General features: G+C 43.3%; 4 protein-coding genes and 1 long non-coding RNA gene across 6 annotated transcripts in view; 4 read left to right on the plus strand and 1 right to left on the minus strand.

Annotated features, from left to right (window-relative positions):
* The first annotated feature begins 216 nt into the window (after positions 1–216).
* LOC119616915 lies at positions 217–3,498 on the plus strand. Its single transcript, XR_005233003.1, has 3 exons — positions 217–701; positions 2,479–2,677; positions 2,993–3,498. It is a non-coding gene; the product is annotated as an uncharacterized LOC119616915 (long non-coding RNA).
* Positions 3,499–4,886: 1,388 nt separating this feature from the next.
* p4hb (prolyl 4-hydroxylase, beta polypeptide) lies at positions 4,887–14,649 on the plus strand. The gene is made up of 11 exons (XM_017436863.3): positions 4,887–5,204; positions 6,685–6,891; positions 8,238–8,371; positions 8,525–8,662; positions 10,333–10,437; positions 10,537–10,662; positions 11,121–11,321; positions 11,423–11,543; positions 12,116–12,297; positions 13,400–13,507; positions 14,183–14,649. The coding sequence occupies exons 1-11, from the start codon at positions 5,066–5,068 to the stop codon at positions 14,258–14,260; spliced, it is 1,539 nt and encodes a 512-aa protein (XP_017292352.1). The 5' UTR covers positions 4,887–5,065; the 3' UTR covers positions 14,261–14,649.
* Positions 14,650–16,847: 2,198 nt separating this feature from the next.
* The window catches only part of ppp1r27b (protein phosphatase 1, regulatory subunit 27b), a 22,626-nt gene continuing 12,422 nt past the window's right edge, over positions 16,848–27,051 (plus strand). Inside the window, exons 1-3 of one of the 2 annotated variants that reach the window (XM_037974915.1) lie at positions 16,848–17,203; positions 17,293–17,443; positions 18,031–18,142. In XM_037974915.1, coding sequence (XP_037830843.1) covers positions 16,975–17,203; positions 17,293–17,443; positions 18,031–18,142 — 492 coding nt within the window. In that variant the 5' untranslated portion in view covers positions 16,848–16,974. Of the gene's footprint in view, positions 17,204–17,292; positions 17,444–18,030; positions 18,641–27,051 lie in introns of those variants that run through there. The other variant, XM_017436856.3, reaches the window with a different exon arrangement.
* Positions 19,282–20,691, minus strand: LOC108248224 (anaphase-promoting complex subunit 11). The gene is made up of 3 exons (XM_017436845.3): positions 20,457–20,691; positions 20,177–20,345; positions 19,282–19,498 (listed from the first exon to the last, which is right to left on the minus strand). Exons 2-3 carry the CDS (start codon positions 20,283–20,285, stop codon positions 19,353–19,355), a joined length of 255 nt encoding a protein of 84 aa, XP_017292334.1. The 5' UTR covers positions 20,286–20,345; positions 20,457–20,691; the 3' UTR covers positions 19,282–19,352.
* LOC108248228 (serine/arginine repetitive matrix protein 1) lies at positions 22,516–26,986 on the plus strand. The gene is made up of 4 exons (XM_017436854.3): positions 22,516–22,679; positions 23,499–24,118; positions 24,210–24,311; positions 25,008–26,986. The coding sequence occupies exons 2-4, from the start codon at positions 23,519–23,521 to the stop codon at positions 26,151–26,153; spliced, it is 1,848 nt and encodes a 615-aa protein (XP_017292343.1). The 5' UTR covers positions 22,516–22,679; positions 23,499–23,518; the 3' UTR covers positions 26,154–26,986.

Consider the following 27,051-nt stretch of genomic DNA (forward strand, 5'->3'; position numbering starts at 1 on the left):
TCGAGGAAGCAGAGCTCCGTTTATTTTTGATGTTCTGGAAAACTAAATTAAATTACAGACTTAAATTACTGATTAGAGCCACAAAAAGCATCTCTCATCTGCACTGATTTTAGACTCCATGCCTGTAAACACTCAGGTATTATAATAATAATAAACAGAAATTGTCTGTTTATCTGACCAATTAAATGAATCTGAATTATTTAAATGTTTTAGTGGACAACCTACTGAACAGCTCTCGTTTTTAAGCTCGTTTCTGATGCAGTTGGTGAAAAGTTGGGCAACGAGTCCAAACCGTTGGATGGGTTTGTTGGTAACGAAGCAGAGGATGACACGAGGAGCCAAAAAGAGGAAGATGATGTTGTTGAGTCACTTATTTACGAAATGAAGCAGCGGCTCAGAGAAATGCATCAGTCATGAGGGATATGATCGCGTTTCTGCGCGGCGGGAACTTGCACGTGGCTGGGTGGCTCTGAAGGCAACACAGAATGCACTTTTCAGGCTATTTGTTGAATTTTTAATCCTCCTGACTCATCTTTCACCTGACGCGCTGCATGTTCGGAGCAGAGGATGTTCAGAACGTTGATCACATCAGCGTCGTTCATTAGAAACCTGCGTCACGTCCCCTGATCACCTCAAGGACGGCAGGGGCCTGCGGCTGGAGGCGTTGGCATGGCAACCGCTCCGACTTCACTTTCCTAAAGGTTCGTCTCCCCAGCTCGATAAATTTACCATCATCTTTATTTAAAAAAAAAAAAAAACGCCGTAAAGGTTGAATCAACAAGCAGTCGAAAAGGACAAAAACACTTGAAGTTAGAGTGTCCTTGTCCCTGTCCTGTCCTCCCGTCCTGCGTCCATCCTGCCTATTATCGAACTTCCTGCTGCCCTCAGTCTCAGTCAGAAGGTCGATCTGATTTATTTACGTCTCTTCGTCTTTCTGAGTTCAGACCTGCAAGTAAGTCTTAATAAAAGTCAAAAATAATGCAGATTAAAGGGCTGTTTTGACCATTTTGAAGTGGGGGTTCTGTGTAAAGTTCATGAACATTTAATATCTTACCTGTTGCAGATAACTCTTTACAGGTTTACAGCCCACAGGGACGACAAGCTAACGGCTAGTCCCAACCAGCCAAGACCAAAGTGGATCGTCTAAAAGCAGCTTCACTCTCAAACATTTCATGAACGCCATTTCAGAAACCTTTACACAGCAGCAGGTAGCTATAGCACTTCCATTGCCTCCCGAAACACTTCCAGCAGGAATATCCTAAAATAACTGTAACGTACAACCCCAGGTCTGAAAAAGTTGTAAATATAAACAAAATTCAATGAGTTGCAAATCTCATAAATCCAAATTTTATTCACAATGAAAGGCAGTAAACATGTTAAATGTTAAAACTAAGACATTGTATCATTTGGGGGGGAAAAAATAAGGAAATGTTGAGTTTTATGACAGAAATACAACTTTTAAAAGGTTGGGACAGAGACATGTTTACCACTGTGAAGAATCCTCTCCCATCCAGATGTTCTCTGGATGTGAGCAGATGTTGTTCTAAAACCTAGAGATACTTTTCTGCAATGATGGGGCCTTTCAAGATGCACTAATGCACCCCCATACCATCAGAGAGGCAGGCTTTTGAAGGCCTTCCCCGATGAGAATACAGGCTGCTGTTCTAAAACCTGATAAACCTGATAAAATTAATGGCGGTGTAAAGGTTAGTGTTTGAGCTGCTTTGAAATTTAAAATACTTGAGCTGTTTTAAAAATGGCAGCATTCCTCTGCGGAAGTGGCTTTGCTTAAATTAGCCGTTATTAGCTCGTCAACACAAGCAGTCTCATTTTCTCATTTTCAAAGTGGATTCCTGTTGTCTTAAAACAACTTCGGTCTTCAAACGTTCACGCTGGTTAATGCAAGTATTTAATTTTTTTACAAAACAGACCCGTATCTGTGTTCACCCTGCAGGTGAAGGGAAGTTTCAGGTCCGACCTGCAGTCCTGGCTCCAGGATTCCTCTGAGTTTATCTCTTATTTTACTCTTTTCTTCCATCAGATTTCATTATTTTATTGAATCCAGGACTGAAGCACCAAACAGTGAACGTCTAAGACAGTGAAGTTGGACGTCTCCTTTAAGTCTCTCTTTCTTGTGTCTGTTTACGATGCTGATGTGCGTCTGCGTCCATTCATAGTAAAAATTAAAACCAAAATCAGGTTTCATTGAGAGCGTGTGCTCAGTTTAAAAGATCTGGCAAAGAAAATCCATGTTATGTCACTTTTAGTTTCCTGACCACTGGAGAACAAGTCAGTCTATCTTGAAAAGTTTTAAAAGTATATTCAGATGAAAAGCCATTTTACAGACATAAAATGTTTCACTTTTATCAATCAGATAGAAAGACTGTTGTTTAAAGACGGAGTTTTGTCTTTTTTTCGCTTCATTTAAGTGTTGCAAACATGAGATGTTTTTTTGTTTGTTTTTCTCTTTTTCTCTAGGGACATCAATGCATTTTTTCCCTAGATGATGTAAAACTCATTCCTGAGGAAGAAGAGGAGGCGTCTTCTGGACTGCCCTGTCGCCAAGAGAGAATGTGAAAACTGTGACACACCTTCGATTGTGTTTGATGACAAATTAACTCCTGAAACCCTTCATCGCTTGGTGTCCTCAACAGCAGCAGAACATCTTTTAAGTTTTGTAAGAAGGAATGGGAGTATTACTTTACTGTCTAAACTGTTTGTTTGTTGAAAGCCTTAAATCTTCTTCCACTTATCCTGCTCCACCTGAGAGATCCCAAGATGTTCCTAGAATATAATCCTTTCCAACACATTCTGGGTCCATCTTGGGGTCTCCTCCCAGTGGGACATGGTTTACTGTATTATTAGGTACCTTAATCAGACACCCAGACCTTCTCAGCTGAAGCTCGTCTTATCTTTAAAGCTCAATCTGCCCTACGGAGGAATCTCATTTTAGCCATTCTTTTGATCACAATCTATATCTTATGCCCTTAAGGTGAGGGTTGGAAAGCAGACGGACCAGGAAATCAAGAACTTTGCCTTTCAGCGCTTTTTTCACCACAACAGACCAGAAAAACGGCCTCGTCACTGCAGGCTGATCCAACCTGCCATCACCCAGGAACAGGACGACAAAAGACTTAAACTCCTCCAGCTGGGGCGAAGGCTCGCCCGACCAGGAGAGAACGTTCCACCTCTTTCTGGTTGAGAACCACGTAAAAAGAGCTGACCCCAGTGCACGATGACGTCTGATGAGAAGACACCAACAGAAGCAGAGACGAGACCCTGAGGTTCTCACACCCGGCACCCTCCTGTCCACGAAGACCAGGATCAGGAACAGAGACCAGGGGCCCCGCTGGAGTCCGACCCCCGAGAACACAGCCCCAGCTCTCATTATGGTTCTACAGAAACCCGAAACCCACAGCTCCTACAGAGTTCTTTCAGGCCTAAAACACAAGAATTAATCTAAAATAACAAGTGAAATTAAACTAAACAAACAAAATACAAGATTTGCTTAATTTAATGTTAGAATCTCCTTTTATTGTTCTTTGAAACACCAGATTTGTTTGAGTTTCAGTGAATAAATAAAATAAAACATGTCAGCGAGTCGAGCTGTCAAATCAGTATTGATGAGAAGGAAGTTAAAACATTATTTTCTGCCTCTGCTGTTCGCCTTCTGATGTGGCGATGGACTCTGGACTCGGTTATGACTCAGAATAATTTACCGGCACAGAAACTGTCAACCAACGTCTAACTTTGAAAACGGACTTAAAATAAACCGATCCTACGGGTCAAAAAGCTCTCACTAACTCGGACCGTTCTTTAAGTCTGGCCTCAACTAAATATTTGAATATTTTAGTGCTTTCTTGAAACATTTGTCTTCAAGGTTTATTTGTGTTCAGCACTTTGGTCCTGTGGGTGTTTAAAGTGCACGATAAATAAAATTGGTATGGTATTGGTAAGGTTTGAAACTTTCCTCGCAGAACCAAACTTAAGCTCTCTTCTCTTGGAAGCAACAAACATAATCTCTGTAAATGCAGACAGATGCTGACGTATTCATGCAAAAGTTACATAAAAGTTGGTGGTGTTTTAAAATCTCACAGCAATTAAACAATGGTTTTAAGTTGACTGCATTTTATAAAACAAAACTAGAATCCCACTTCCTTGCACGCCGAGATCTCACGCAATCTGTTTGCCCTCAGAGTGACTCTCAGCTACTACCACACCAAAGTTTGGCTCATTAGCTGTAAAACTGACCGAGTTTAAGTAAGTTTTCTGTTTACTAAAGTTGATCAGCTGTGTTAAGTAGGTAGTCTGCCAAACAAAAAAAACAGAAAAAGCTACTAAACAAGAAAGAATTTGTGTGAATGCTGATTCCTAATAACCCAGATTTTGGTTTGTTCTTTTTAATTTAACGTATTAGTGGGTCTAAATCAACAAACGAGTCATTTAAACCCAATTTTTGGGCTGAAAACCAAACCCTGCAGAGTCCAAATTTGAACTGGGATGTTTTTAAGCCAGCAGTTTGTAGTGTGCACTGTTAAAAACCTAAAATACAAAAATATCTAGCAGGTTGGAAGACAAGTAAACAGAAATGACAGAGCTGGATGCCATTTACAGGCTGTTTAATTCATTAAACAGTTATTTATAAATTTTGAATGTTGTGTATTTTTTTATTAAAGCTCTGTTTTGATGCAGAAGCTGCATTTTGCTGAGGTGTGTACACAGATATCCTTGATGAACCCTCTATGCAGATGTTTTGTTGTGTTTTTAATGCTTTAATGCGGACCTGCTGCGCCTTTCGACGCCTCCGTTTCACTTCCAGGTGGCGCGCGCTGCGGTCCAGTCACATTTCAACACGAACTGCTTACAGCCTCATAAAGGCGCATGCGCACTGCAGCTGACCCCTCCGGTTCCTCCGCGCACTGCCACGTTAGTAGCGGTAGACACAAAACACCAGTTACTTCTTCACTCCCCCGCTTCAAAACCCCGCTGAAACGAGGCGAATCCCCGCACGTACCCGCGGCTGACACCTCCTCTGCCTGTTCGGAAAAAAACTCGACGGTGAACGATGTTGAAGTTTTGGCTCCTGTGTGCACTGGCCGTAGCCTGCCGAGCTGAGATCGCAGAAGAAGAAGATGTTCTGGTGCTGAAGAAAAGTAACTTCGACGAGGCTCTTCAAGCTCACCCCAACATTCTGGTTGAGTTCTGTAAGTAAAGCTAACGCTAGCTGCTTCCTGCGGGGTTCGTGTTTGTGCTAAACTTTATCTCCGGGGTGAATTTGCTGCTGGTAGCCGCTAACAGAAGGCTCACCTGCGTCCAGAACACCCACTAACCTCTCTGCCTTTCCTTCTGCTCACCAACGGGCAAATAATTATTCTTAAGACTGGGTTTTTACGCTAAGTTTGATTAGCTAGCGCCAAATGTCTCACTAAAAGTTAGCTTCCCTGTAGCCGCTACGAGATCTACACGATTTAAATCTCTGCGGTGTTGTGGAGAATTTCGTTCCCCGAATATTTTGGGGCACGAGCGTCGCTTTTTTTTTTTTTTTGGCTAGCTCGAGTTAATGTGAAAAAGAGGGTGAAAGTTTCGACTTCCTCCTGCGGTTTCTTAGTTAACTTTCACTGTCCTGTTCGCATCACATGAACCGTGTTTCCTACAGTTTCTTCTTATTATTTCAGGCTGCGTGTTTTGTTTTAAAAGTCGCAGGATTGTAGTTTTAATGAGCGTTCAGGGTCCCGGGCCCATCCCGCTACTCTTTTTGTCAGACTGTTTGGCCCGCCCCCTCAGGTTTGAGTGACGGCTGTCTGGCCCAATCAGAAGCGTACCTGTCAGGGGAATCGCTCCTCGTTTTTCCGGGTCTTTGGAGGAATGAAAAGCCCGGTTTGTGTCAAGCTGGGCGGGATCTGGGCTGGTTGTTGGAGCTGGGTTGACGTGTACTTTAGTTTTACAAAAGTTCCCTCACATCTGAATTGACTAAACCTAAACAAGGAAGTTTTAAGGTGATGCAACTCTTGGTCACTTTATTTGACGTGTCACTTCTGATGTGGTGCATAAGAGTCAAAGTTCACTTGGATGCTTTTTAAAATAAAATAAGACTTTTAAACAACAATTACAGGATCTTTGTTTCTGTTAGACTTCTAAGTTAATAAGTGTTAAATGACAGATGCTGCAAGAATAAAGTGCTTGTTGGCAGCAAACTTTCAACTAATTTACTACAGCCATCAACATATTCCAAGTAACATTTAACCTCTAACAAATGTCCTCTTGTGTGCAATAAATCAGTCATTTTTCAGCAAGGGCGGGAGAGGTTTTACAAATCAGAAACGTATGATAAAAATGAGCTTTCTTCGACGATTAAGATACTGTGGCCTTCATCGTAGTGTTTGTTTAAAAACTCTTAAAGATGGATTTTTATTTATTTTTTTATCTGCACTTCAAAGTGTATCCTGACTTAATATGGTTCAAAACACTCTGCAATAAAAGCTGCAGAAGAGTGACTTCTTCCCTTTTTCTGAGTCTATTAAAAGCTTTAACTTCACCTAATCTTTTAAAGTTTACGCTTTCGTGTGTTAATGACAGTTTCAGTCTTGAAGCGTAAATTAACTAATCATCTTTATATGAATCCTGCTAATTCCTGATAAGTATCAGTTCTGCCATTTAAACCCCACTTTTCCCTGTGCTCCACAGATGCACCATGGTGCGGTCACTGCAAGGCCCTGGCTCCGGAGTACGCCAAGGCCGCCGGCATGCTGAAGGCCCAGGGTTCGGGCATCCGCCTGGCCAAAGTGGATGCCACCGAGGAGACGGAGCTGGCCCAGGAGTACGGCGTCCGGGGATATCCCACCATCAAGTTCTTCAAGGGCGGCGATAAGGAGTCTCCCAAAGAGTACTCCGGTGAGTGATTTTTAATGTTTGCATCAAATAACTTGGACCCAAGCACATTTATAGGCATTCACTGATGCAGATGTTGGTTTAGTTCTTCTTAAAATGCCAAGATTCTGGTTCTAATCTGGTTATATATGTATTTTTCTAGCATGTTTAAAGTTTTTATCAGCACCCAAACTTTATCAAACTTAATGCACTCAAATAAAGGAGCTTTTCCTTTTGAAGTGATGTAATCTTTAGTAACTTCTCACAAAAGAATGACTATAGTGCCCTAAAATGATCTTTATAAAGTGTGTTGTAGAAGGCCCATGGAGTCCTTTCATTATGGTAATCTGATCTGCACAGCAGCATAAAAAAAGTGAGCCAGCCAATCGGCTTTTGTCAGCACGCACGCACGAGGCAGAAAGTGGGTCGGGCCTCCTCAGCACGTTCCCCTCATGCTGGATCCGAGTCGAGGCTGACATATGTGCATTTCCTCACGTCGCCTCCTCTCTGCTGGCCTGAGCCCGGCTCGGTTTAAGAAAGGAGGGGAGGAGGTTTGGAAGTGCTTTTGTGGAAATGACTAGTTGGAGTTAAATCCAGCTTCTACGCACTGCCCGAGGCCACGGCTGCGTCTCGTATCGCTTCATTGACGCGGTTCGTCGGGGAAGTTGCGGCTGTGTTACATCACCTGTTCAGAGCATCAGTCAGGCCTGTCTTCAGGACTGAAATGAACTCCAGAAGTCTCACTTCAAAGACTGAAACAAGTTTTTGTTGGCTTAACTTTATTCTTTATCTCTGAGACAACAAAGTAAGGATTTGGGAGTGAAAACCAATGTGAAGGAAGATTTCAGAGATTTCTAAAGTAAACTCTTCACACACACTTTTGTTAAAAGAACTAAAGCTTTCACACAAATACATTTATTATCTTCAGTTTGACCACTTTCATCCTGCAGTCTAAGTATGAAATGTTAATATTTTCCATGTCTGGATAAAGTATAAGTAAAGACATTAATGTGTCTAAACTCTTACTCTAGAAAAGCTACACTTTTAAACTTGGCTGAAATTAGCTTTATGCTTTTTACATTATAAATAAAATGAACAGTCACCAGAATTACAAACATCTGGAAATCGAATTAGGGGGTAGGGCAAAGCCTCTGGTGTATACTGCTTGTATTGTCAAAGAAAATGAAACTATTAAACCCTATCATTGATAAACTTTTTGATTTTTTTTAGGTTTTTTTTTTTTTGGTCACACGTTTGGCTCACAGGTTTGCTTTATTGCTGTCAAAATAAAGTTCTGCTTTACTGTATTTGAGCGAATTCAGCCAGCACCAACTAAAGTCTGAGCCCCGTTGGGTGTTTTGCTGTTTCAGCTGGCAGGCAGGCCGACGACTTCGTCAACTGGCTTAAGAAGCGAACCGGGCCCGCCGTCGCCACCCTGAGCGAGGTCACAGAGGCGGAGTCTCTGATCGCCGACAACGAGGTGGCGATCATCGGATTCTTCAAGGTACGACTCCGGTCCCTCCGTGTCTAAGGAATATATTTTTACGTCTTAACGAAGTTGAACTGAGTATTTTTCCTACGGTGTAACTTTCTCAGATGGAGCATTAGTAAAGCGTTACCACTTTGAGTCTTACTTAATCGTCTGTTTTGTTTTAAGGATGCCGAGTCTGATGGTGCCAAAACTTTGGAAAAAGCAGCTGAAGCTGTAGATGATATCCCCTTCGCCATGACCTCCAGTGACGCTGTTTACTCCAAGTTTGAGGTGTCCAAGGATGGCATCATCCTCTTCAAAAAGGTGACCTGAAGTGTCTTATCTGTTTGTATTTAAACCCTCGAACCCAGCTGGTCGTAGGATGGCAAACATCATGCTCTATAAGTAAAATGTAGGAGTTATTTGTGCTTTCATTCGCTTATGACTCAAACGTGTGAAAGAGGTCAGAGCCGAGCTGATGAAGGCTCCCCCGCTGTGTTTTTGAGCTACACCTTCTGTAACTTGACGCCGCAGACCTTGCGCTATCCCCTGTCAGTTTCTAAACCGGTCTCGTCTGAGGTCACTCAGCGTTTTAAACATTTGCTGCAGCCTGATCCGACGGGTGAATGACTTGGAGGTGTGTGGAGCTACGAGTGCTGAGTAAACAAGAGCTGTATTGGGTTAAAGCGTTTCTCATGGAGCTCAGAGGATGAATATGAAGCCAAATGCCATCCTCTAAGCCTATGTAGGCCAACTTCTTGTAGTTTAAGGTGCTGGGAAACTGGTCTCCCAGAGTCTGTCGTGTTTAAGATGAGCGTTTTTATGAACGAAAGCGTGATCTCCTCATGGTCAGTAAAACCAACCAGCTGCAGGAGTTGGGTTTTCTTAAATGTAGGTAACTTATTTTGTAGACAGATTTATAAAGCATTTCCAGGCTTGATTAAAATTGGCCTTTGCACCATTTAAAAAAAATAAATAAATAAACAAATCAACCAACTCATTCAAATTTGCATAATTAAGATCAGAAACTTGTGCCGAAAATATCTGGTGTTATGTTTAAATCCCAGCAAAGATACTTGAGACACCATTTATCTACAAAAACCATGAGGCTAACTTCCCTCCTCACATTCAGCTCCACTTTTTGCCTCTTAGAGGGTTTAAAAAAAAAGTAGAATACATTTAAAAGCTGTTTTAGTTTGGTGTTAACGCTCAGCTGAGCTGATAACGGGTGTGTGGCTGCTCTGACAGGTTGTGGTTTTTGTGAAGAGGTTTCTTCTGGAACTTGCTCCGTTCTGCAGGCTCTGACGTTGATTCAGCTTCTTTATCAGCAGAGCCCTCAGTGTGTGTGACCTGTCAAACTGGGTCAAAGTCCAGAGCGTTGATTTGAGGTGAAGTCATCGAGTAAAACGTCATCTTCCAGCTGGGAAAACGTGGTTTTAAAAACTGCATTTACGGAGCAGCAGAGTCCATATCTGGCGTCCTGTTTACCACCCATGCGCACCTGTTTCAGTCAGAGATGGGTCCTAAGTTACAAAATGAGAATTTCATGCAGCTCTTGTTGCTCCAGCATGAAGCAGCTGCAAATATCTGAGCCTTTAGAGTGCCAGATGAAGGCTCCGGTGCTTTCACCTCCTGCCATTGTGTGGCTTCATATTCCTGCTGGTAACTTTACTCTGATGTAAACACGTCAACGTGTGGGCTGCAGATAGGAAGGGTGCGATAAACAGCAGGTTTCTGACTCGTTTACTGCAGCTGAGATTTAAGTGTTGGGTTTCGGTGCTCGGAAGGCTCTCCTCTTCACTATTGTGTGCCAGAAAGAGCTGCTTGGCAGAGAAGTACCTCTGCTATTATTAATGCCTGATAAAAGTGACCTCGGTCCGCGGGGTTTTAAAGTGGTTTGTTCGGTAAATCTGGGTTTGTTGTTCACAGGCAGATTAGATGCAACACCAGGTGGATAATATTTTTGTCTTTGTGTCTCTGTGCTTCCTTGACAGTTTGACGAAGGGCGCAACACCTTTGACGGAGAGCTGACCAAGGAGAAACTCTTGGCTTTTGTAAAGTCCAACCAGCTGCCTCTGGTCATCGAGTTTACCGAGCAGGTAAAGGAGGGAGGGGTGCACGGCACAATCATCCGATTTTCTAAACGTTTGCGTAAAAAGCAGAGTTCACTACACATCAGTTTGTTTGTTTTCATGCAGACCGCTCCTAAAATCTTCGGCGGAGACATCAAATCCCACATCCTCATGTTTCTGCCTAAAACTGCTTCAGACTTCCAGGACAAAATGGATCAGTTTAAGAAAGCTGCAGAAGGATTCAAGGGTCAGGTGCGTAAATCTGTATGGACTCTTTTATTCACTTTTTATAGAAAACTCATTTGTGCAATAAAAGGAAAGTTCAGATCTTTTGAGGTTTGTATAAAAACGTTATGACCAACAATATCTTACCTGTTGTAGATGGCTCCCTGAATGGACTCAGTTTGGAGAAATGGTTTATTTCTCATTAAAATGTTCCTGCCAGGAATTCCTCAATTTGTAATCTTAGAAACATTTTTCAGGGTAGAAAGTACACAACTCACTAATACTGAACCTAAAGCCTCACACTTTTCCATGCATTTCTTTTATTTCTGCAAATTGTGCAAAACAAGTTAAATTTTCAACAGTTGTTTTTTTTGTTTTTGTTTTTTTTTCCTACACTGGTGTTTAAAGTGTTGCACATTTTCCTGGACATTCTGAGGCCTCTTGGGACAAAATAAAGTCCGTCCTTGTCTTCGTTCGTCCCACAGATCCTGTTCATCTTCATCGACAGCGACATCGATGACAACCAGCGCATCCTGGAGTTCTTCGGCCTGAAGAAGGAAGAGTGCCCCGCCATCCGCCTCATCACCCTGGAGGACGAGATGACCAAGTACAAGCCCGAGAGCGACACCATCACAGCGGAGAGCATCACAGAGTTCTGCAACCTGTTCACCGCAGGCAAGCTAAAGGTGAGAGCAGAGAGGCCCAAACTGAAAACCGTATGATGGGATTTAATGTTTGAGTTCTACCAGCTGTAACACTGTTTTAATCTGTTTTAATCATTATTCAGCCACACCTCATGAGCCAGGAAATCCCTGAGGACTGGGAGAAGAACCCTGTAAAGGTTTTGGTGGGCAAGAACTTCGAGGAGATTGCCTTCAATCCTTCAAAGAACGTCTTTGTAGAATTCTGTAAGTTGTTTTTTTTTTTTTATTATAGTTTTAACTTTCAACAGCCTGACTGACAACACAGGTGTTTAAGTTTTCATTTTTAGTGAAGCTCAGCTCCTCAAAAGGTGGAAGACTTGGCCTTCGTCTTCAGTCTGAAACTAAAATCTTTTGAAGGCCCCTCCAAAATATTTTAAGAGTTGAATCCCAAGTCTGCTGATTCATTCCAGCCCCCTTCCTGTAAATTAATGTGCCACCAGACACCGATACCGAAAATATCAAGTTAAAAATAGCAGCAGGATTATTTTATGACCACCCAGGTCCAAATGGACACTATATTTGGAGGAATTTTCCATGTCTGGCTGGTTATATGCAGCCAGTCGTGCACGACGGGGAAGGCCCCATATTTCCTGATGGCTTCCTAAGCAGTCGAGGTTACACCTGACCTCAGGGTGTAAAACTGAAGAGATGTTCACCAGATGGTCTTTAGCATTCGTGTCCATTAATGTTGGAACAATTGTTCAGAAATGTTGATTTAATGACTTGAATGTATTGAATATTAGGCCAGTATTCCTATAATTTCTGTGATCTGTTAGATGCACCTTGGTGTGGACACTGCAAACAGCTGGCCCCCATCTGGGAACAGCTGGGAGAGAAATACAAAGACAGCCCTGACATCATCGTGGCCAAGATGGACTCCACAGCCAACGAGATCGAGTCCGTCAAAGTCCACAGCTTCCCGACCCTGAAGTTCTTCCCTGCAGGAGAGGAACACAAGGTGAGCACTCCAAAAGTTAAATTGGTTTTCATCTGAGGCGCATCTTCCTGTCAGCGAGAACGTTTGGTTTCTGAGTTGGTGCTCCTTAAGATCTCAGTGAGGAAAATATGCCAAAATTCTGACTTTTTTTATATTTCTAATTGTTACAAAAGATAAAATGAGTCTCAAATAAAGGGGAAAGAATTTAAGTTACTTGTTTTGTCATTCTGAGCAATGTGCCGAAGAATTTTTGGGGCTCAGAAGTTAAAAAGTTCAGGAAATACTGGTTTAATGGATCTTCAGTGCTCCATAACTGGATCTGCCAAAACGCCTCATGAACTGGTTTTAATTAAACTCTCAAAGTAACTGTTGGATGTACATCTCAGCTTTGAATCATCTCAGTTCAAGATGGCCACCCTAGCTAATTAACCTTGAGGAAACACAATAATGGCTACTACCACACCAAGGTTTAGATCAGCATTTGTGCGGCTCACACAGGATGTTTAAGGCCGTTCTTTCAAGGAAACCTTTTTTTTTGTTTGTTTGTTTGTTTGTTGCATGCCTGCAAACATGCGAGTTACAGCGATCCACGTGGGAGTTTGGATCCAGATATTCTGCCGCAGACACATGATTAGTGGTCTCATTAGGGTCTCTAGATTTAGCAGCAGAAACCAGAGTCCTGTAAGTTTCTGTGCTGCTGTGGTGTTTGGATCTTAAAGGTTCTTGCTTGGAGATTTCAATCAGCAGGCATCCTCGAGCACGCTGTAAATGACCGGTTTGTTTATTCATACTGATGTTGGTGAATTATGAGGCACATGGTGGAGAAAAGGCCTGGCCCAGAGGTGACTGGGTTAAATTGGTTCCTTTAGTTATTAAGGAACAATCTGCTTATTGATCTCCTAGGCAATATTTGTTTATACATTAAGAATTGCCTCTTCAACCATAACACTATAAAATGCACTTCATTTAGATCTTTGTGCACATTTATCAACATGTTAAATGCTCGCTGCAACTAATGTGTTAAACTCCTGATCTAAAGAGTCATTTTCTGCGGGGTTGTTGACGTCGTTGAGGATTAGCGTTGTTAAATGTCCAGATTTAAGGTGGATTTCTGTATCAACAGGTGATCGACTACAACGGAGAGAGGACTCTGGAGGGCTTCACCAAATTCCTGGAGAGTGGCGGCAAAGAGGGCGGAACCCCTGCAGGAGATGATGAGGTGGAACCAGAGGTAAAATGACCATAAAAACAGGATTCTTCTGCAGCTTTTTCTAAATTTACTTTATTAAAGGTGCAGAAAAATTGACTCAGCTGGTCCCTTCTATACACAACACTGAAACTATGTAGTAAACATTAGTTTGGGGGGATCCTCTGTATTAACACCTTCACACCCCCCGTCAGAGGTCTAATTGCAGCTCAGTCAACTGCAGGCCTGTAATCCTCCCTGCAGCTGTCGCAGCTGTTTACTGAAGACCTGAGCCTCCTGATGGAAGCTGCACGTGCTCTGCGGTTCCTCAGGCAAAACTCTAATCGGCGGTTGTGAACTCGTCTCACCCAGAGTAGCTTAAAGATTTTATAAGTTCAGGTTTGTAGCTGTTGCACCTTCATTGGGGTAGTATTTCTCTGGGCCGTAGCTGAACGACATTAATGAAGAAGTGTCCTGAAACGCCTGCAGGTTCTGAATTTCCTTGTGTTGCAAAGACCGGTTTCATAAAATCTGACAAACTTTCTCCAAGTTGTTGGCGTCTCAAACCTTCCTGTTAATTCAGGAGCTGACTTTTGGCTCCTTCAGGGAGCTCTCCTTGTGGCGGAACGTCTGAGGCTTACGGCTCTGAATATCCAGGTCTGAAATCCACGGCAAGGACTTTGATTTTTCTGACGGTCGTGTTCACGGTTTCTTCCTCAGGAGTTGGAAGACGTGGACTCGGACGGCGAGGATGGCAGCGACGACGACGATGGAGATGACGGACACGACGAGTTGTAAAAAGCTGGAGGTGGAGGAGAGAAAGCGAGAGGAGACCCACCCCCCACACCTTTTCAGTCACCATCACCACCTTCACCTCGTGGACCTTCCCTGTCCTGAACATTAACCTTTAAGCTGCTTCTCAGTCATAAACTGGCCTTTAAAACCAGCCGGTTGGTCCATCAGTGGCCAGCTCCATCTTCATCCTGTTTCTGGTCAGACTGGTCTTGTCCCACCTGGGAGGAGGGGGGAGGGGGTATTTGGAACAGTGCACCACCTCTGTGGGGAAACCACAACGCCTTTCCAACAAGGCTCCATATCAGCGGTTTGCCTTCTATACTTCAGACCAAATGTTTAAAAAAAAAAAAAAAAAAAAAATGGCATTGATGTCCAGTTTTGAAATGTTAGATTTCCATGTCTGCTCCTCTTCTAACCTATAGGTAAGGGGGGAGGGGGGGTCTGCCAGTGTTCTTCTCCCTCTTTAAGAAAAAACACGGACCAGTTGAGTTTGGTGGTTTTTAAGGATCGATCTCTCAGGACAAGAACAAGGGGCCATTCTGTAATCTTTTTATTTAAACCCCGTTTATTCATCGTAGCACAAAGAGCCCCCTCCCCGCATGTATCTGTAGACAAGACCAGTTATCTTTTTTTTTTTTTTAGTAGGGGGGGGTCGTTTACTCCATTTTTATCTTTTCATTCCCCAAATGTTTCTGATCTCATTTCCACACAGCTACTGACTCGTTTTTCTAAAAGCTTCTGAGTAAAAATCATGTTTTTATTTAATTACTGTCACATTAAGGCTTTTGTTTTTAATTGCGGATTTAACTTTTTTTTTTTTTTTTTTTCTGTTGTACCCACATGTTGGGGCAGAGTTGTGGGGGGAGGGGACACGTTGTCGGATCCGGGTGGGTTCTGGAGCCGGTTCTGACGGGTCGCACTGCGTTCATGCCTAATCGGAGATTCACTGTGGTTTACTGAAGCAGACGGATTCAGTCTGAGAGAAGCGGGGAGGGAACAGTTGCACAGCCCCACCCCTCACCCATGCCTTTTGGCTCCTCCCAGCACTCTTAGTTGCCTGCGTGTGTGTGTGCGTGCGTGCGTGTGTGTGTGTGTGTGTGTCTGTGTGTGTGGTTTGGCAAAGAAGGGCGGCTGTAAGTGGAGCAAGGTGTCAGTCCATCTGTGGTGGGGGGAAACTAACAAAGCATTCCATCATTGTTCAAATTAATGTGTAAAATGGTGGCCAATAAAAGGAGAAAATAAATCATTTTGTTCAGTTTCTTTGTTGAAAGTGATATTTTATAATGTTGGACAGATTTCTACAGAAAGTCTCCTAAATGTTGAGAACTGCAACAGAACTGAATCCAAGCTTTTAAAGATGTCTACGTTTTGGTGAAGAGAAACTGGCGGCTCGTTGCGGTCTCCATGGTGACTGTCGCTCCCTGACTGCCGAGTCAGATCTGATCTTCTCGGCCCGTGAGCTGCAGGAGACTCTGGTTACGTGAGGTTTCACGTAGTTAAAGACCTTAAACTTCCAGTTTTGTGGAACATTTTAAACTGAAATAAAATGGAAGTCTATGGCCGGTGGGGAATTTGAACTGGATTAAAGAAGACAAATATCTGATCTGATGTATAATTTGTAAATGAGTCAAAGAGGTGAAGTTTTCAGACTGCTTCGAGTTGACAGATTTATAGAAAAGAGGAAAAAAATAAACTGATCGTGTAAAAACCCATAAATCACGTCAGGTCAGTCACCTGAAGCCCAACTTTGTGACCCGTTTAAACTTTTCCTACAGTGAGTTTTAAAGAGTTTCACCAAAATCCTTTTTTAATGTTGAACCAGAAGTCGGCGCACGCTAACTGAACCACGTTTTCATGTATAATTTGCACATTTTCCAAGTTGTGCAGCGTGGAAGCAAACTGATTAGTAAATGTGCTCCAATGCTTTTGGATTGGCACCTTTTTTTTTAATTTGTAACTTGAGTTACATTTCTTGTTTGGCACCTTTTGTTGCCAACGGGCCCTATTAAGACTTCACCGACTAAGGTTTTTTGAGTCCACCGGTGATATTTGAGAAGCATGGCTGTAGCTCACATCTGCTCGAAATGAATTAAACTTTATGATAAGAAAATATTCAGGGTATTACAGGAAAACTGGTTAAAAAAAGATGGTTTGTACAAACTGTCTGAACCAATTTTTCCTCAAATTCTAATTAAAATACAAATTAGAGGAAAAAAAAAACCTAAAAATGATAAATTATCTTCTTTAATGAACTGTATCCAGCACCTATTAAGAGGATGATGCAAATGTAATTTTGGAGCCATCAGCCTCCTTTTTTTATACGATGACTGTTTCTGCATGTTTCTCAGTGAAGTCATGGTCCTCGTGCTCCTGCAGGGAACCTCCTCCGTCCATCTGAAGACACGTGGACAACAAGTGGACAACTTCTAGAAACAAGCTGTTGACACGGATGCAGGAGGTCACTGAATGCTGTGTCAGGAGAGGTGAGCCGTTTTACAGTCTCATGGTCAGTGGGTGGGTTCTGGCCCGACTCATCTTCTGATGCTTGTCATTGGACCTGTGGGGTCCTAAAATAGGCCGGCTGAGTATATAAGACCCTCGGGGACGGTCAGGGATTCAAAGGAGCAGCTGATTCAAGCAGAAGAGCCACTCTGAGAAGAACTAACCTTCCTCTTTTTAAAGTTTCTGCGAGGGAGCTTCTCCAACCAGACTCCAGGATGAAGTACTTCGAGTCCCCCGTGTCTCAGTCCCTGAGTATCCAGGCTTACGCCCAGGACTGCGGCGTTCCGGTCACCTGCAGGAGTGCAGCCTCTCTGAAGCCGATCCGGAGCGTCCACTTCCCCAACGACATTGTTTTCCAGGACTACGTGAAACACGGTGAGCTGGAGAGGATTGGGCGCTTCATCCGGACCAGGAGAGTCGAGCTGGACACCATTTACACCTCCGGTAAGAACCAGGAGCACTCGCAGAGCCCCCGTCGTCGTGCAGTTTGTCCTAAACGACTAAACAACGAGATGTCTTTCTGTCTTCACAAGGCATGGCTGCCATCCACGAGGCCGTCCTGTCCGGGAACCTGGAGTGCGTGAAGCTGCTGGTGTACTACGGAGCAGACATCCACCAGAGAGACGAGGAGGGGTGGACCCCCCTGCACATGGCCTGCAGCGACAGCTTCCCACACATAGCACGGTAAGCATGAACCTGCAGCAGATCATGAACGAGCTCCACGATCTGCTGCTTTCTTAATGACCCTCCTGTCAAACACGGGGGGAGGGGGAGGGTGATTCATGAGCTGAGCCTCAGGACTGATAACATCTCAACAATCGACACATCGGCGCTGCAGTGCTGCTCCAGTTGGTAAATGTGCCTCATTTATAAGTATGATAACATTCAGAAAACAGCCCGGTTCTTCAGCAGGGAGCAGGTTTTCTGAAATTTGAAGTACGATAACAGAATTTTGAAACAGATCCACCAGAACATCTGCACACAGCTGCACGACATTCATCCTTCAGACGAGCAGCTTTCTGCGATTAAGCTCCTAATCGTGCAGAAACATCTCAACACTGCAACCGTTAACCAATAACAGCGTTTGTATTTGTTGAAATCGGATGATTTGTTGTTTATTTTATTTAGATGGACTTTAGATGAATCTTATAAATCTGATGAAATGCATCAAATGACTGTAATAATTGTTCCGATTAAATAAACCTGAACTTGTTCGGGTTTCTGCAGCCAGCATGACGTTCACCTTCCACGTGTTCTGTTCCCCCCTGCAGCTACCTCCTGTCGCTCGGCGCCGACCCGGAGCTGGAGAACGACTGCGGCGAGAAGCCGGCCGACCTCATCGAGCCGGACAACAAGGAGCTGCTGCAGCTGTTCGGCGTGGAGGCCAACGACTGAGCACGGCGGGTCTCTGGAGCTCCACATTCGTCTGACAGCTGCTGCAGCCGGCCCGGCGCTCTGAGCAGGCAGCAGGAAGGCCACCCCGGTCTGGGTCCTGGCTTTAGGACCCGGCTGAGCTCTGAGTGGGGGCGGTTGGGTGGAACAGGAGGCCGGCAGAGCCCTCTGACTGAAAGGAAACGCCTCTGGATTCTCCAGCAGCAGAAATCTGCTGAATCCTCAGAGCCAGAACTGTTTTCATGTTCATCCATGTTTTCTGGCATCTACTCCTGAAGACGTCAGCATTTAGATACTTTTAGGTGTTTATAGCTTCAGCTCCGTTCCTGACTCGATGTTCAGTCTGTATTTTCTGTTTGAAATGCTGAACAGGTTCACGTTTACAGCCTGTAAACTTATAAATACAGAAAGTTTTATTCTTGCCTTTTGATAACTGCCTTTCTAACTTGTTTATGATTTTTTTACGTAATAAAATAAAGTAAATTGTTTTTTTCTGTTTGCTTTATTCCAAAGTGAACATTTTAGACTTCAAAACTGTTTGCTCTGATTTTTTTAAGCAGAATTCATGAGTTTAACAGACAAAACTGAGGATTTCAGCTCCAACAGGATGATTCCTAAGACATTATAGCTGAACTATCTTACAGCAGATCTCTCAGGTGTTTCCAGGATTTTTTATTTTCCTATTTCTGTTTTTTAGGCCTGAAACTTTGGAGGAACGTTCATCAAATCCAGTTTAAAACATTAGAAAGAAATCTGGCTTCTGTATGTTTTACTGTTATTAACTCAGTCCTGTAAACATTTATAGTTTCTTAGTTGTTTCACTGATCAAAAATTTAGAAAAATCTGAGACCAAAACGAGGAAAAGTAAAACTTTGAAACGGTCTTAATAAATGAAGTGTTTAAAACAGATTCCTCACCTTTTACCTGTTTTACAAGCATTTAATTAAAGTTGAAAGAAGCAGAATTAAAACTAAAATCTGACAGAAAGAGGAAACCATTTTGCTGGAAAACTTTAAAACAGGTGATTCTTAACGTTAAATTTCCCAGTCTGACAGAGTCGTTACTGGAAACGATTAAAACAATAATTAGACTGAATCAGAACGACACAATCAGCCGAACAGGACGACTCGCACCCTCCACGACATTTTCACTTTTATTCTCAAACTTAAAAAAAACAAAGAGACAGACAGAAAACTCTTCTTCACTCCTTGAACTTCCACTCCTGCCGACACATGGGGCACTGCTGCTGGACCTGCTGTGAGTTCAGCCACTTCAGGATGCAGTGCATGTGGAAACAGTGGGAGCACTGACCCCAGACCAGCGGGCAGTCGTCTCCGGGGACCTTACCTGCAAAAACACAACTCAGGTGAGGAAACTGCAGAACACCTGAAGGAGCTCCGGTGTTTTTAAACCCGTTTCCTGAAACATTTACGCAGCTAGAATCTGTTTCCATCCCATCTCCAATCAGGAACATCTGAGATGTCCAAACATCCACAAATCATTTTAAACTATTCGTTTTATTTCTGGACCGATTTAAAATCAAGAATAGCTGCAATAAAAAACAAAAGTATGAAGGAAATTATAATTAAAGAGCTGAGAACCTTTAAAACAGTTTATTTAGTTTTTCTCTCTGACATTAAAGGTAGACTTTAAAGTGTAATAAAGACGCTTTATTTAAGTTAATTTCTAATTGATGATTTAAGACTTTAAAATGTCTTTTTGTCCCCCAGATTTTATGTTGATATTTGATCCATATTGATGTCAAAATGTTTGCAAATTTACTGTAAATAAAACTGCTGAAAAGATGGACAGCAGGAAACAAAACTTCAAATTCTGTTTCTCTGACAGGTTAAGCAAACATGAAAGTGTTACCTGAACTACTGAATTATGGTGATGTGCAATGCGGGTACGCACTCAATGTAAACAGAGCACTTTAATGCTGGTTTTACAGATCTGACTGTGACTCGGTGCCACCTCTGTCGGACGGGCTTCAGAACCGGAAAGCAGCCCGGTTCGGGTACTCACAGTCCGGGCAGCAGCCGTTGAAAGGCATCCTGCAGATCCCGCAGTTCTCGTCGTTGGCCACCCACAGCCAGGAGGCCACCCCGTTCCACTGACGGACCTTCACCTTCATCCTCCTCCTCCGAGGCCCAAACCGCACTTCAGCCGAAGGGAGGGCTCAGTCCTCCGTCTTCTAATACCCGGAGAAATTAAACCGTCTTTAAGTCAAACAGGAATCCACCATCGCGCTGAGCGGCTGTGATCGGTTAGTGGTTAGCAGTTAGCAGCGGTTAGCAGTCATCACCTTCCAGGAGCTTTACCGCCACGAACCGAACTGATCCCGAAACAAAATGTTCACCACAATCCACAGAGAAAATATAGCTGTGTCCTTCTGATGCACAACATCCGTAAAGTTAGACTTTCTATTTTATTTAACAGATATTTTTAGGACCAAATTACCACCGATCAGCTATATTAGCCTGATTAGCTTAGCCTCCGTGTTAGCAGCGGTTAAACGGCACTCGGGAACGTTAGCGCCCCCCGCTGGACGGAATCTGGAACAAACTAGGAGGCAGGAAAAAATAAATACAGATTTTTATTTATCTTTTTATTTTACTTATACAAATCATACAGGTTTATGTAAACATATATTACACATTGTGAGCAGATGGAATTACAGTGAGCACAAACAGTTAAGGCCACATAACAAAATCAATATATTAAAATCCTAAATAGCAACAGGAGCCACATTAAAATAAAGTTTCACAATCCGGTTATGAAGCTTTTGTGCTTTTTGTGATTTGCAAATTCCCAAAGAATCTCTTAAAAACGTCAAGTCGTTGAGAAACACAATAAACACTCGCTTAGTTTTGGCAAATTTACATTTATGAACAAAAAGTTAGACCAAAATGAACAAATTTTTATAAAGGTGTTCACAAAATCTTTGCATAATGTAGATGTAGATTTCCATCGAGTAATTCCTCCTCTGTCCAGCAGAGGGCAGCACCTAAACCAGTAATTCCTCCTCTGTCCAGCAGAGGGCAGCACCTAAACCAGTAATTCCTCCTCTGTCCAGCAGAGGGCAGCACCTAAGCAGTAATTCCTCCTCTGTCCAGCAGAGGCCAGCAGCTAAACCAGTAATTCCTCCTCTGTCCAGCAGAGGGCAGCACCTAAGCCAGAAATTCCTCCTCTGTCCATCATAGGGCAGCAGTTAAGAAGTACATCCTCCTACGTCCAGCAGAGGGCAGCAGTTAAACCAGTAATTAAGGATAAGGGACTCTTTTGAGGATCAAAATGTTCATATTTAGACCCGAGAAAACTGATGGTTTGAGAGAGGGGTAAAGGAAGCCATCTATGTCAATAGAGAGAAAACAAAATTAAACAGGGAGAGTGAGAACAATTGGCAAGCTATCCAGCTTACATCACATCTCAGTTTTCAAAGCTCAACTCCACACGCTCTATTTCTAAATTGAGAAAGCTCCTCGGATGAGAACCGAAACATCTTCAACTACAGAGTAGATGTCCAGTTGTTTTTGTTTTTTAACCTTTTTTGAATTACGCAGTAATTCCGCCACTGTCCAGCAGATGGCAGCAGGTAAAGCAGTAATTCCACCTCTGTCCAGCAGAGGGCAGCAGCTAAACCAATAATTCCTCCTCTGTCCAGCAGAGGGCAGCAGGTAAGCTGTAATTTTTCCTCTGTCCAGCAGAGGGCAGCAGTTAAACCAGTAATTAAGGATGAGGGTCTCTTTTGAGGACCAAAATGTTCATATTTGGGACCGAGAAAACTGATGGTTTGAGAGGGGAGTAAAGGAAACCATCTATGTCAATAGAGAGAAAACAAAATTAAACAGGGAGAGTGAGAACAATTGGCAAGCTATCCAGCTTACATCACATCTCAGCTTTAAAAGCTCAACTCCACACGCTCTATTTCTAAATTGAGAAAGCTCCTCGGATGAGAACCGAAACATCTTCAACTACAGAGTAGATGTCCAGTTGTTTTTGTTTCTTAACCTTTTTTGAATTACGCAGTAATTCCTCCTCTGTCCAGCAGAGGGCAGCAGTAAAACCAGTAATTCCTCATCTGTCCAGCAGAGGGCAGCAGCTAAACCAGGAATTCCTCCTCCGTCCAGCAGAGGACAGCAGTTAAACCAGTAATTCCTCCTCTGTCCAGCAGAGGGCAGCAGTTAAACCAGTAATTCCTCCTCTGTCCAGCAGGGGGCAGCAGTTAAAGCATTATTCGTCCCCCGTCCAGCAGGGGACAGCAGTTAAAGCATTATTCGTCCTCCGTCCAGCAGGGGGCAGCAGTTAAAGCATTATTCGTCCTCCGTCCAGCAGGGGGCAGCAGTTAAACGTAGCAGGGAGAAAATAGATTCCCCGTGTTTGGCTGCGGAGTCGCCTTTCCATGCTAACAGTTTGTCACTTGGGGCGTTCATTTATATCTTAACGGACGTTAATCGTTTTTACTAGTTTTATTTGCACCGCAGGAATCTAAGCAGAAAAGGAGGTTGGTGAAACGAAAAAAAAACAGGTAATTTAACGGCAGGTTGTCGCTGATTTTAATCGTTAACCGAACACCGAGGCGAGGTTTCACCTAAAACTCGTTAATTTTGTCTCAGAATAGTTTACCGTCGGTTTTAACAGAAGTGACTGTTTATTTTTCTGACTAGAGCTGAAATATTTTGTGTTTTCTGAGCTAGCTGGCCTGCTAGCAGCCGGTTTAAGGAGGCTGGAGGCAGCAGAGGCGTTAAAATCTGTTAAAAACACGTTTTATTTTTGAAAACTGCACGTTTTAATGTCTTAAACTGCCTCCTGTTAAATGTGCTGCTGTTTCTGGGCTCTGAAGCAAGTTTAAATTCACTGTTTTCATTGAAAGATAAAGTAATTTCTGCTGCAAAACTACACGAATTGCAAACCACCATTCAATGTCAACAAAACCTCCCTAATTAAATAGAATTGGCTGTTTTTTTTGTTGTGAGATTTTCTTTGCAAATTGCATTACCATGAACATTAAAGCTCATTTTGTTGGGACTAATAGTGAGCTTTGTTTATAAAACACAAAAATGTAAACCTCACAAACAGATTTTTACCTGGTAAAATAATATTTCTGGCATCGTATTAATCTGGAGATGATGTTGGGGTAGATGTCCTGCTGGCCAAATCGAAATTAAAACGTATAATAATCGTACGTATCCAGTCTGGGTTAATGCTTTGATTTCCTCATAATAATCAGCAGACCTGCTTCTTGTAATTGAAGTGTTTTAATCTAAAGAAAAAATAAATAAATGTTTATAAATGCACAACTATAACCAGTTATTTTTACGACTTGTTCTCATTTTGTTTTTTTTAGCCGTTGCTGTTGGTGAGAGGATGTACTCCCACCGGTTTGAGTACAGCCACAGGCGGCAGGATGTGGACAGGAGTTCAAGACACTGGGACGACTATGAGGACAGGTGGGACGACTATAAGGACAGGTGGGAAGGACGGCCTCAGTCCCACAGAGAAGTTCAGCAGGACTCCTGTCGTGAATACAGGGACGGACAGAGCAGCTCGGAGGGGTTGAGCAGAAAATGGGAGTTCAGCGGCGCTCCTAAGGATTCACTGAACAGAGACTGGAGCAGGAAAAGCCCGGTGAGAAGACTTGGAGCCTCGCCTGTTTGGGAAGCACCTGAAAAGAAAAGACGGCCGTACGCCGAGGATGACGACAGAGATTTTAGATACAGATGCGAACCTCTGGAGGAAGCTCAGAACCAGTCCAACGATTTTAAATATGCGCCTCCACGCGAAGGAGATTTGAAACCCAGGAGAACACCTCCAGATTTCAGATCCAGACATCAGCGGGATGAGCTCAGACTCAGAGAGCGGCGCAAGGATTTAGGCTTTTCTGATCGTTTTGGTGACAAAGATTATTGCAAACGGAGGCGAGATTCTTCACGGGAGACGGCACGTTCACCAGATCGCTTCTCAAAGGTCAGTCACAACTTTAAAAGTCTTCAAAACAGTTGTTTTTATTCACAGTGGCACCAGGTTGATGAATTAAATACGTTCTCATGTCAAACAGAATTATTCCCACGCCGGAGAGATGGGCAGCCCCCCCACATCGGCTCGTTATGACGACTATCAGAAGAGAGCAAAGCGTCTGTTAAATGGATCCAGCAGGAAGGTGGGTTTCTTTAAAAAACAAGTAATGTTTGTTTTCTAATCGCTGTGTTGTAAAGAAGAAAGCGGTGATCTGTTTTCTGTCCTCGTCTTTTCTGCGTTTATTTTTATACAGCTGTATTATGTTCTGGTCCCGTCTGTCTGTCTGTGGACATTTTCTTGTCTGAGCTCTAAATTATTAACCCTGTAACAAAGAAATGTCAAACTGCACAGCTGGATAAGGTTGATCCCTATTGATTTCATGGTCAAAGGTCAGAGGTGAGCTCTTTGTGAACCTTGTCTGTGCTCCAACTCCAACTAGGATTATTATTTCATGCTCTGGGTTTTGATTACTGAGTTTCTGGCAACAGACTGTTCCTCCTGTACATTCGGGTCTGTCTTCGTTTATTTTGTTTTTCTTGTTGTCAGCATTCATTCATCCTGTTGGTTTTCAGATGTAACAGAACTCAAAAGTCCCATCGTGTTATAATTTATGATTTAATTAGGTCTTTAAAAGCTCTTAAATTGAACTGAAACTTGCAGAAATCCTCCTCTTGAAAAGTCCAATTTTTTATTTGAGTCCTGATCTGATTTGTGAATCGACAGAAGCAGCTTCCCGCATCCTGCTTTTCCTGCATCCTGCTTTTCTGCAATCTGATAAAAAGGCATAAGTTTGACTGTAAATGATTCTATTATTAGTGCTTTCTGTGTTTCCCGTCAGCCTTCTGAAGGTGACGCCGCCTCACAGAGCTCTTCAGTCCCTGAGAGGAAGTCGTCTGTAGGCTTCCAGCGTTTTCTGGATGTGCTCAACAAGGGCGTGAATGTTGATGCTCTCACGAAGATTGTAAGTCAGACCTCTACAGAAGTCAGTGATGAATACATTTCTCAGTGTCCTTTAGTGAACGCTGTGGATCGTTCATGGTCGCTCGGTTGTCCTGAGAGGCAGCAGGAAGTCCGGCAGCCTGACGGCAGCTGGGGTGGAGGTGCAGGATCCCTGCCGCTGTCCCCTCAGCCTCACCAGCGCTCCTCCAGTCCAAACAGGAGACCTGCTTCTGATGAAAACTTTCCATTGAGCTCCGATGGCAGGGGAAGTCTGAGCAGCAAGTCTCCCTCAGCGGAGAAGGTTACGCTGACGCCCGAAGATGAGGAGAAGCGCAAGCAGATGCGAGACGTTTTGCAGGCCATCGGCGTGGATCTGGGATTTGACGAGCTCGGCCAAATGTCCCACAGGATCCAGGAGCGCCTGTACGGCAAGAAGAACGACGACCATGGCCAAAAGGTGAATCAAGGGAGAAGCTCGAGGCTCGCTTCGAGACATCGAAGTCGGTCATCGTCGTCGAGCAGGTCTACGTTTAGCCCAGTGAGGCAGGACTGTTTGGTGACAAAAGATGATTGTCGACCTCCGAGGTGTCTGACCGAACTGCAGCAGGCAGCTGAATACAACCAGAGGATCAGGAGATCCTTCCAGAACCACAAACACTCTGGGCCCCCGTCTCAGAAGAGCACTGCTGCTTTCAGGGCATGTTCTCCCACGTCAGCTCCAAGCTACACTGTAACCCCGCCTCCTCCTGTACCCCCCATCAACTCCCCACCGCCGTATCCAGCGCCCCCTCCGGGTCTGCCGCCACCTCCTTTCCCCCCCAGCATCGGATCAGGAATTTTTCTTCCTCCCATGCTCCCAAACCCGAATCTTCGTCAAAACATCCTTCCACCCGCGCCGGGTCAAACGGGACAGCTGATGCAGCCACAGCCGCAGCGTTTTACTCCACCGAACGTGAATGTCGTGAACCCCACCCGTAAAAAGAGAAAGCGAAGAATAAGCGCCAGAATGCCCGAGAGGACTCGCTACCTGCAGGTTCTGAAGTAAGGACTCAAAGGTACTCCGTGCAAAGAAGACCGGACAGAATATTCATTCATGAAGAAAGACAGAAAATCTGCACAATGTTTTTCTCATATTGATGGTTAACGTGTCCTGAAATGACAAATTTGTAAGCAAATACCAACGATCACGTGTTTGTTTACCTACGGAAAGTGACTGAAAACAGTTTAATGTTAAACATAGATTCAGCTGAGCTCTTTGTTTTCGCTGAGCGTGGACCCGCATTTCAGAATCTGAGAAACCTGCTGGAGTAAACTCTTTTAAACAGACAACTCTTTTTATTTTTGAGTTCTTACTTCGCAGTGAGTTGTACTCTGAACTAATAATCTGTAATATTTCTGATTTAGTTTCTATTTTCTTTGTAAACAGTCAGAATAAAAGCTGCAAACCTCAACTAACCCAACTGAAGACGATTCTTTTGGGGAAAAGTAAGCGTGTTAAACTAAGAGGGATAAAGTATGGAGTATTTTTTATGACAAATCCTATCAAAGATCCTGAATCAGGATCCGAAGCTCATAACGCCATGCTTTAATAAATGCATGATTATTCATTACTTGTTCCAGTAACGATGCTGATTTAAAGACGATATCTGCTTCTGCTTTTGTCCAACGCGTGTAATAAAGCTCATCCCGCACAGAAAGTTCTGTTGTTGTGGATTCAAACTTCATTTTCTCAAGTTGCTTTACCTTTTTGGTAGACATCTTTGTTGTGCAGACATTTTGTTACAACATAGCTGTAAAACATGATCAGTTTGTTAGTTTGTTAAATTTTCTATTGGTTTAAACACTTGAACTGTATATAATAAAGACAGTTATACAAAAGGATCTTTGGAGATTTGTTTTTTACACTGTTTGTGCTTAAAGGTCTGCCCCCCCCCCCCCCCCCC

Source organism: Kryptolebias marmoratus, linkage group LG3, assembly GCF_001649575.2.
Source record: "Kryptolebias marmoratus isolate JLee-2015 linkage group LG3, ASM164957v2, whole genome shotgun sequence".
In the NCBI taxonomy this organism is placed as follows: domain Eukaryota; kingdom Metazoa; phylum Chordata; class Actinopteri; order Cyprinodontiformes; family Rivulidae; genus Kryptolebias; species Kryptolebias marmoratus.